We start from the raw sequence: 10,260 nt of genomic DNA on the forward strand, positions 1-10,260 counted from the left end.
ATAAGGGACTGGGATATGGGGTTGGGATATGGGATTGGGATATGGGGCTGGGATATGGGATTGGATTAGGGGTTAGGATAAGGGACTGGGATATGGGATTGGGATATGGGATTGGGATTCGGGATTGGGATATGGGATTGGGATACGGGATTGGGAAATGGGATTGGGATTTGAGATTGGGAAATGGGTTTGGGATTTGAGACCGATCCAGGTTTCTCTGAGCACAAACAATGCAGTCTGGAGGGGTGAACAAGGTCACTGCCAGAGTGACAGTGGGGTGGGGACAGCAGCAGGACATCGGAGTGACAGCGGGGTGGGGACAGCAGCAGGACATCGTGTCCCAGCAAGGACAGCCCCGCTGTCCCCCAGAGCCCCAGTGACCCCCGGGCAGCGGCTCCCCCTCGCACAGCCCTGCTTTATTCCTGTTTGATTAGAGACCAGGCTGGGGGTTTGTCCCCAAAATCTCGCGGCAGGCTGCGGAGCCCGGAGCGTGTTCGGGAGCGTGTGCCGGAGCTGGAGCGGGGTTAGCTGGGGCGAGGCTGCTGCTGCCGCCTCGGGAGCTGCTGCACATACAGATACAGCCTGTTCCCACTCCCAGCACAGATATTTATAGATACAGATGTTTCTCCAGCAGCAGGGTTCAAGCTGGAGGTTTTCAAATATTTTTTCTTTTTTTTTTTTTTTTCTCCCTGTCTTCCTTCCCATCCCTCCTTTGCTCTTCAAAGTGATGCTGAAGGTAGAGACAGCAGCTCCGAGAGCAGTGGGAGGGCTGGGGCGTCAATCCCAGCTGCAGGGGGCTGCAAATGAAGGTTGAGGTGTCCCCGTGTCCCTGTGCAGGGCCGGGGGTTCTTCTCAGCACCCCCAAAGCCCCCCCGGCATCAGGGCCGGGTTTGGGGTGGGAGCTGCCTCCGGGTGCTGCAGCTGGAGCGCCCCAGGGAGCGATTCCAGCCCCTGAGCGATCCCCAGGGAGACATTCCCGAGGGCAGGAGGGGCAGAGAGCGGGGCAGGGTCCCGGGGCACCCCCGAGGTCTCAAAGGACCCCACCGCTTGGAGCAGGGGCTGCGTGATCCTACAGAACAGGGATGTTGGGGGCTGAGTGGGGGAGCGCCCTTTGCTCCCCGCTGCAGGGGGGTTGTCCCCTCCGAGGGGTCCCCGTGTCCCCTCCCCGTGTCCCCTCCCCAGGGCAGGGCTCAGCCCTGGCACTGCCATCATCACCCCCAGGAGCCCCCGCCGGCTCCTCCTCCCCTCAATCCCCTCCGGGCAGGGATTTTCCAGCCCAGCTCGCCTCGTTCCTCCCGTGGCTTCTACCCCACCACCCCCAGCACCTCCAGGAACATTTTGGGAAGGAGAAAAGCCCCGGGAAATAAATCCGCGCCCCCGGGGAGCAGCGCCGGGCGTCGCTGCCTGCGGCCCCAGCGCTCTCTTTGGGGGCTGGGCAAGGGCTCTGCTCCACAATTAATTAATTATCCATGCCCTGTGCTCCGTCTGGGAGGCATTAACGGCTCCAGATGCGGATGGCGGAGCTCTGCGTGGCTCTGTAAACATGCTGCAAGTCCAATTTGGGTTTCCTCGGGTGCCTCATTTAAATGAATTATGTAAACGCTTTCTCCTCCTCTTTTGAGCAGGAGCCAGTCCGGCTGCTGCCCGATGTGTTAATCCCAGGAATAAAATAAAAAACAAGGGAGGCCATGCATTAAAGGGAATAAAAAGATGCTGAGGAGCCCCTGGAAGCACCGGGATCGCCGGAGCCAGGGTGGCACCTCTGTCCCCACCACCCCGACCTGGGTGGCACTGAGGGGTCCTCCCTTCTCATGGTCCCAAACGCTCGGTGACCCCAGGAGGGTCCTGTGCGCAGCCGTGGGGTTAAATCCAGTTTAATTTGGGAACGGAGTGGTCACAGCCAGCTCTTGTGACTGCTGAATGGCTTTTCCTGGGATCCCCAATGTCACCCTGAGCCGCCCCATCCATCCCTCTGGGGTGGCCCCCAGGGAGAGTAATTAGAGCAATTAAAACCACCTGGGGAGATAATGGGGGTGTCCCGGGTCTGATCCCACCTCCAGGCTGGAGCTGTGACTCGGGGCAGGGACAGGGACAGGCGGGGAGGGAGGGAACCCAGCCCAGGGAGGTGTTTTCTGCTGAGCTGGAGGTGGCAGATGTTCGCTGATGAATTATTCACCCGGAAAATTATCATGGAAATAGAAGGGGTTGGAAGGGATCTTAAAGCTCACCCAGTTTTACTCCTTGCCATGGCAGGGACACCTCCCACTGTCCCAGGTGCTCCCAGCCCCAGTGTCCAGCCTGGCCTTGGGCACTGCCAGGGATCCAGGGGCAGCCACAGCTGCTCTGGCAATTCCAGCCCAGCCCCTCCCCACCCTGCCAGGGAACAATTCCCAATTCCCAAGATCCCATCCATGGCTGCCCTCTGGCAGTGGCAGCCATTGCCTGTGTCCTGTCCCTCCATCCTTGTCCCCAGTCCCTCTGCAGCTCTCCTGGAGCCCCTTCAGGCCCTGCCAGGGCTCTGAGCTCTCCCTGGAGCCTTCTCCTCTCAGGGGAACACCCCCAGCTCTCCCAGAAGTGCAGCTGCTGCTGCTTGTGGGGACTTTCTCCTTTGGAGGTGACAGTCACCAGATAGAGACAGTTTTTAGTCCCTCGTGGCTCTGTGCCCGTTGCCCTCTCCCTGATCTCTCGTGGCTCTTCCCTTTTCCACCAGCCCCGGCTGGGGAACCCCAGGGGCAGCTCTGGGCACCGTGGGCTGGGGTGCCACCTCCAGGGGACATGGGACACTCCCGCAGCCTCTGCCGTGACAGGCTGAGCTCAGCGGTGCTGCCCAGCGGGCCGGGAGCTGCTTCCCTCCCTCCTCCCCTGCAGAACACGGTGTTTGGGCTCAGGTACGGATTGTACTTGCTGAGAAGCAAATGCAGAACAGCCACAGCTCTGTGGAGAGTTCAGAACATCCCCAGAGAGGGGAAATGGGGCTCAGACTGCCCGTGAGTCCCACTCACATCATGCTTAGTTCTGGGGGATTTTGTGCCATCAATCCTTTTTTTTTTTTTTCCCAAAAGACAGGCAGGAAGGCAAAAGCAGCCAGGCTTCCCCGTGGCTGGAGCTCCTCGGGGTGCCTTGCACAGCTCGGGATCAGTGTGGGCAGATAAATCCAGAGGGATGGGCCAGATGGCACCGGGAACAACCTGCCCTTGGGGCGCTGCTCTGCTGGAATCCCAAACCCAGGGAAGCCACAGGCAGCACAGCCAGGGTCACCCCCCGTGCCCGCCTCGCTTTCCTGGCTCGTTTGGGGGTGCACAGAGCTTGGCATTGGGGGGAGCTGCCAGGGGGTTCCTGAAGGAAACGAGGAGCAAAGAACATTCTCCTGGAAAGAAATGATGGAGGGAGACATGACGGGGAAATAAATCTGGCAATCCCATCCCTGCCAGAACCTTCCCTGCGGGATGCAGGGTGAAGGGACACAGGGGTGCAGGGTGAAGGGATGCAGGAGGTTGGGTGAAGGGTGAAGGGACACAGGAGTGCAGGGACACAGGGGTGGAGGGTGAAGGGATATAGCACAGAGCTCCCTTGGGGGAGCTGCCAGGGGGTTCCTGAAGGAAACGGGGAGCAAAGAACATTCTCCTGGAAAGAAATGATGGAGGGAGACATGACGGGGAAATAAATCTGGCAATCCCATCCCTGCCAGAACCTTCCCTGCGGGATGCAGGGTGAAGGGACACAGGGGTGCAGGGTGAAGGGATGCAGGAGTTTGGGTGAAGGGTGAAGGGACACAGGAGTGCAGGGACACAGGGGTGCAGGGTGAAGGGATATAGGGGTGTAGGCTGCAGGAGCACAGAGGGTGCAGAGGGTGGAGTGTGGGATAAGGGTTACAGGGAGCAGGATGGGATCACTGGGTGCAGACCGAGGGTCACAGGGAGCAGGATGGGGTCCCTGGGTGCAGGATGGGGGTCGCTGGTGCAGGATGGGATCCCTGGGTGCAGGATGGGATCACAGGGAGCAGGATGGGATCTCAGGGAGCAGGATGGTGTCCCTGGGGCACAGGGGTACAGCGTGTAGGGTGCAGAGGGTGGGGTGTGAGATAAGGGTTGCAGAGAGCAAGATGGGATCCCTGGGTGCAGGATGGGGTCACAGGGAGCAGGATGGGGTCACAGGGAGCAGGATGGTGTCCCTGGGTGCAGGATGGGATCCCTGGGTGCGGAATGGGATCACAGGGAGCAGGATGGGATCTCAGGGAGCAGGATGGTGTCCCTGGGTGCAGGATGGGGTCCCTGGGTGCAGGATGGGGTCCCTGGTGCCGGCTCGGTGTCGCTGTCGCTCCGCGGGCTCGCAGCGCCATCGCGCGGCTGGAGCCGCCCCGCACGGGAACGGGAACGGGAACGGGAAGGGGACTGGGAATAAAGGGCGCTCTCACCCGCACCAGCGCCGGCACCTCCTGCCAGGGAGAGCCCCCACCGGGGCCACCCCCTGCTCTGTGCCCCAGCACCGTGCGTGGCCCACACAGAGCTCACCCCATCCCCGAGCGCTCCTGGGCATGGTCTGCACCCCGCGCTGTGCACCCCGCGCTGTGCACCCCCTTTGCTCACCGCCACCGCGGCTCTCGGGGTGTCACGGGCTGGCAGTGGCATCCAGGGCTCTGAGTTTCCATGCCCAAAGCGATGCCAGCCCTGCCTGCCAGCCTCGGGCAGCCAGCTGTGCCCCCGGCATGGGGTCAGTTTAAAATACCCCACTCCCTCCTCCTGTTGGGCACCCACCCACCAGGAAAGACTCCAAACAGCCAAATCCAAATAAAACGTGTTTATTCCAAACGAGACTTTATTAACGAGGCAAAGAGCTGGGGCCAGGCCGCGCAGCCTGTGGGACACCTGACCTGTGCCCCAGAGAGGACAGGGAGCTGTGCTCCTGCTGGGACAGCCCCGAGGAGCTGGGGCCACCACCCAGGCTGGCATGCAGCAGGACCTCTGCCCCCAGCCAGAGCATTTGTTTCCCTCCAGGCTGTTTGGGGACACAACACCTGGGTTCTGGTACCCAGCCAGACCCCAGAGACCCCAAAAGGCACCAACAGGGACCCATCCCTCACAGGGCACCAGCAGCTGGTGAGAACCAAACCCTCCCTGGGCAAGGCAGTGGTGTCTGCTGGGCAGAAGGGTCTGGAGGCACTGCCAAAGGCACTACACAAACACGGAGATGATGAGAGCTTTAAAACCACCCTCAGGTCTCTCTCAGCCCTTAATTTGCTCTGCTTGGCACTTCATCCCTTTCAAATTAAAACAAAGGAGCTGCAAGAAGGCACAACCCAGCACAGCAGCTCCTGCGTGCAGAACTGAGGCTGAGGCAGAGCTGGGGCTGTCCCCAGCCTCGAGGGACAAAGCCACGATGGCAGCAGCACGTCCAGGGCCACCTCAGCACGTCCAGGGCCACCTCAGCTGAAGTCCCGGTCCGGCAGCAGCAGCGGAGCCACCAAGGTCCAGAGGTAGAGCAGGAGCCCAGCCCAGCTGGAGCAGATCTTCACCCACACAGCCGTCCAGGGGCTGCTCAGCACCTGCAAGCTCTCATCCGGCCTGAAACAGCCAACAGGAGGGTGGCATCCATCGCTGTGACACCCTGCCGGTGCCCCGGGAGGGAGGGGTGCCCCCAGGGGACATGGGGGTTCCCGGTGGCTGCTGCCACCCCGGGTGTGACCCCAACACTGCAGCCATCCCTTAGAGTAACCCCACTGCTGTGACCACTCCTGGGTGTGACCCCACTGCTGCAACCACCCTGGGGCTGTGACCCCACTGCTGTGACCACTCCTGGGTGTGACCCCACTGCTGTGACCACTCCTGGGTGTGACCCCACTGCTGCAGCCTCAGCCTTGGTCCCTGCTCCCCCTCCTCCCAAGGGATCCCGGGCTGCAGCAGAGGATGCTGACAAGCCCTAAACGTAATTAAGGTCGCTAAGGGAGCCGGTCCAGCAGCCTCACGCACCTCAGCTGTGCCCAGCACCAGCACCCCGGGAGGAGGGGAGCTGCAGGAACGGGCACAGCCCTGGGTGTCCACGGCAGCTCTCACCTGTACCAGTTGGTGAGGGTCATCATGATGTAGAGAGCGGCGAGGAGGAGGCAGAGGTGGAAGAAGGTGTAGCTGTAGGACACGCCGTCCTGCTCGTTGTCGTAGGCGCGGCGCAGCCCGCCCTCCTCCGCCCCGCCCGGCCCGGCCCCGGCCCCGGCCCCGCTCTCCTCCGTCAGCATCAGCTTGTTCACCTGCGGGTGGTCCGAGGAGCGGAGGCTGCGGGCACAGGGGCAGCGGGATCAGCACCACTGGGCACTGCCCCATTGCGGGCTTTTGTCCTTGGGGCCGTCCCCGGGGCAGTTTGGGGGATGTAGGCTGTGGGGAAACCCTAAAAACGGTGACTGTGGCCCTTAACCAGCTCTGCAGCTCTCCTGGAGCCCCTTTAGGTACGGCTCGGGGCAGTTTGGGGTAGGCAGGTTGTGGGGAAACCCCAAAATCTGTCACCCTGGTCCAAAGCCCTTCCCCAGCTCTCTCAGAACCCCTTCAGGCACTGAAGGCTGACTGGAACCTCGTCCAGATCAACAGAGAGAATGAAGAGCAGGGTTTTGCCCCTGGGTAGAACAACCCCAGGCTCCAATGTGGAATGGGAGCCACTCAGCTGGAAAAGAGCTCTGGGAAAGGCCCTGGGGGTGCTGCTGGGCACCGGGGGGAACACGAGGCAGCAAATGTGAATGCTGCAGAAGGTGAGAGGTGTCCTGGGCTGGTCAGGCAAAGCTCTGCCTGCAGGTCAAGGGAGGCCATCCAATGATCCGCTCTGATAAGGCCACCCCACGGCAGGGGTTCTGTCCTTGGGGCCATCCCCAGGACAGGCAGAGCAATTTGGGGCTGTGGGGAAACCCTAAAACTGTGGCTGTAGTCAGGCCTGTGTCCCTGGGGACAGGGATGGCTGGACAAAGAGCCTGTGGTGACAAAACCCCTGGACCAAGGTGTGACCTCCCCTCCAGCAGCCCCTCCCATGGCTCTGTGCTCGGGGCTGGGACTCAGGGCTGGGGCTCTGGCTCGGGGCTCTCTGTGGGGCAGGGGGATGTGAGGGGCAGCAAGGACAAATGCCATAAACCTGCAGCCCCTGCCAGGAAAGTTCCTGCTGTGGGGCCTCCAGAGGCGCTGCCCGAGCCCAGGGCACAAAGGCCTGGGTGCCTGTGGCCCTGCCAGCCCTGCCCAGCCCTCGGCCATCTGTCCTGCAGGCTGTGCCCCCTGTGCGTGCTGCTGGCTGCACACGCCAGGGCACAGCCCCGTCCCCAGGGAGTGCTCACCTGATGAAGAGGGTGCAGAGGATGAAGATCACCAGCCCCACGATGCTCGGGGCGTCCCACCAGGTCGTCAGTGGCTCGGTGGCCGTGGCTGAGCCAGTGCTGTTCCTCACCAGCAGCGTGGGGTTACAGCGCTGGCCTGGGGGGACACACGGGTGAGCCCCCGGGGACACAGGGACAGACACCCACTGCAGTGAGTGCTCCTGCCCCAGCCATCCCTCCCCAAAGCCCAGGCGGTGTCTGGCTTACTCGGCACGTTGGCCAGGGCGGCCCAGGTGACGTAGATGGTGTAGAGGGTGATGAGAGATGCCTGCAGCAGCCCCGAGTGTGGCTGAGCCTCCTGCAAACACAACAGTGCGTGCTGGGGGTGCTCCTGTACCCCGGGGTGACACAGCCCTGGGTGCTCCTGTACCCCGGGGTGGCACAGCCCTGGGTGCTCCTGTACCCCGGGGTGACACAGCCCTGGGTGCTCCTGTACCCCGGGGTGGCACAGCCCTGGGTGCTCCTGTATCCCGGGGTGACACAGGCCTGGGTGCTCCTGTACCCCAGGGTGACACAGCCCCAGCTTCTCCTGTACCCCGGAGTGACACAGCCCTGGGTGCTCCTGTACCTCGGGGTGACACAGCCCTGGGTGCTCCTGTACCCCGGGGTGACACAGCCCTGGCTGTGGGGTGCTCCCCACTGCCTCACCTGGATCTTGGGCAGGATGGACACAACCGAGACGATGAGGCAGAGGATGAGGTTGATGCTGATGAAGGCCTTGCCCTCCGTGCAGCCCTGGGGCTTGGTGTAGTAGACGTAGAGCAGCACGATGGCCGCGATGGAGGCGGCATAGAAGATGAAGGTGACGGTGCAGAGGGCTGGGGGAGGACACCAAAGAGGCTGGAGCAGAGCCCCCAGTGCCGGCCAGCTCAGCCTGACCCGGCCCTGGGATGAGCTGAGCCCCAAAATCACGGGAGGTGCCAGCACACCCACCTGCATACCAGCCCTTGGCGCTGCCCTGGTCCGCGTTGCGCAGCCAGCGCTGGCTCCAGGAGTGCGCCAAGTCGATGAGCAGCACGAGCTGGATGAGGATGAACAGGAAGGAGCCGACCACACCAAAGTAAAACCAGACTTGAGGGGAGGAGAAAAACCAGCTGAGAACAGGGCAAGTGAGACTCGGGGGCACAGCCCTGGCTTTGATCCCGCGCAGAGGTGCCGGGAGGGCACGGGCAGCTCCTCACCTGAGGTGAAGGTGCCGTCGGGGATGTAGAAGGCTCCCACCGTGATCCCCACCAGCACCAGGAACTTGAGGAACCAGAAGCTGTGGGAGGAGAGAGGAGGCACGGTGTGCAGCTGGGGGACAGGGATGGGGGTCCTGCCCGTGCCCACCCCAGCACCCAGGGGCCGTGGGGCCACACGCACCCGTTCTGCAGGGCGGCCCGCGGGTCCTTGCTGCTGCGCACGCACACCATGAGCACGGCGAAGAGGAAGAAGAAGGCGGCCATGGCGAAGCCCATGCGATACACGGCCTTGTGGCCCAGGAAGCTGCTGCAGTCCACGTTGGTCTGGACCCCCAGCACCGACCCACTGCCTTCACAGAAACCGGGGAGCTGAAAGTGATGGGAGTGTGAGCGTCACCTCAGCACGTCCTACAGGGATTGATGCTTGTGGGAAGGTCTGCATTGGAGATCCACTGGTTGGATCAAAGTTCAGCTTCTCCATTGTGAAGCAGCCTCAGCTGTGGCTGACCTGGACCTCTGGAAGTGTCCCAGGCCAGGCTGGATGGGACTTGGAGCAGCCTGGGACAGTGGAGGGTGTCCCTGCCCATGGCAGGGGGTGGAAAGAGATGAGCTTTGAGATTCCTTTCAACCCAAACCATTCTATGACTCCACACCCACCACGAGCCCTGGTGCCACCAAGGATGGGCCAGACCATGACTGCTCCAATGCTACTGGCCTGAGGTGACACAGATAAAGCCACCCACTGGTCAGTGCAAAGCTGGCATGAAAACAGCTTTTCCCTAAAGCCCAGCTCTGCTGGCAGACCTCTGCTCCTTCCACCTCCCTGACTTGCAAGTCACAGTTGAACCCCAGAAAACAGGATGTGGGAAACTTTCCTGGGAGACATCTGGGAAGACTAAAAATTGCATTAAATGATCCCACTGAGTTTTCCCCTTGGTGGAAAACCAGGGCTAATAATGCCAGCTCCCAGTGAGATGCTCAGAAAAAAGAGGAACAGAAGCACATCATGACCCAAAAATTCACTTTTTTTGATTCAGCCCCAAGTCCCCCCCACAAGCTGGGTTGTTTCTTCCCAGCGACCTCCAGGAGTTCTTTACCTTGTGCAACTCCTTCTCCACGCCCGGGATTATCATGATGATGGACACGAGGGTGCCGAGGAAGAGGAAGAAGGTGAAGAGGAGGCGGGAGATGGTGGAGTTCTTGGCCGAGGGGCAGCAGCCGCAGAGCAGGCACGGGGCAGAGCCACAGAGACACGACACCTGCAAGGAGAGCAGCCCGTGAAGAGGGGGAGAAACTGGCCCCAAAATGTGTGCCCAGCTCGATCCTTAAGGAGATCAGCCTGGGAATCCACACTGCTGCCTAGAGCGACTTGCACCACAACCCACAGCCCGCAGGACCTCATGGAAATGGCACCAAATTCCCCAAAAATGCTGCTGAAAACCAAAAGAGCTGCAGGAACAGCCAGTGGAAAATGACACTCAGAGTCTGGAGACACCCTCATGTTTTTTGCTCCATGCAAGGACATGGTCAAAGCAATCCCTGCCTTGTAGGAGCCTCCTTTTTGTACAAAAATGAGGTTTCCAAGACAATTTCAGGCTGCCCTTTCAGTCCAGTCCAGGATGGGAAGATATTGATATCAGCACCATGGGGGAAGCAACTCATCCTGCCATCCTTCCCCTCTGCAAAGGCCACTTGACAGGTGGGGAAACTGAGGCCCAGAATCCCCAGTGGGTTCTG

At 61.3% G+C, this 10,260-nt stretch overlaps 1 protein-coding gene across 1 annotated transcript; it reads right to left on the minus strand.

The window, feature by feature from the left end:
* Nucleotides 1–4,782: 4,782 nt before the first annotated feature.
* On the minus strand, nucleotides 4,783–9,802 carry SERINC2 (serine incorporator 2). The gene is made up of 9 exons (XM_039728977.1): nucleotides 9,621–9,802; nucleotides 8,705–8,892; nucleotides 8,524–8,603; nucleotides 8,276–8,413; nucleotides 7,991–8,160; nucleotides 7,550–7,640; nucleotides 7,304–7,439; nucleotides 6,051–6,266; nucleotides 4,783–5,561 (listed from the first exon to the last, which is right to left on the minus strand). The coding sequence occupies exons 1-9, from the start codon at nucleotides 9,654–9,656 to the stop codon at nucleotides 5,423–5,425; spliced, it is 1,194 nt and encodes a 397-aa protein (XP_039584911.1). The 5' UTR covers nucleotides 9,657–9,802; the 3' UTR covers nucleotides 4,783–5,422.
* Between the last annotated feature and the right edge of the window lie 458 nt (nucleotides 9,803–10,260).

The sequence above is a fragment of the Passer montanus genome, unplaced genomic scaffold (genome assembly GCF_014805655.1).
Source record: "Passer montanus isolate IOZ18808 unplaced genomic scaffold, ASM1480565v1 scaffold68, whole genome shotgun sequence".
Classification (NCBI taxonomy): domain Eukaryota; kingdom Metazoa; phylum Chordata; class Aves; order Passeriformes; family Passeridae; genus Passer; species Passer montanus.

Excerpts from the sequence above, each read along its gene's own strand:
- SERINC2 (XM_039728977.1), bottom strand. The coding sequence starts at position 9,656 with ATGATAATCCCGGGCGTGGAGAAGGAGTTGCACAAG. Across the intron at positions 8,893-9,620 it reads TGGAGAAGGAGTTGCACAAG|CTCCCCGGTTTCTGTGAAGG; the intron begins GTAAAGAACTCC and ends CATCACTTTCAG. Across the intron at positions 7,440-7,549 it reads CGCCCTGGCCAACGTGCCGA|GCCAGCGCTGTAACCCCACG; the intron begins GTAAGCCAGACA and ends GTGTCCCCCCAG.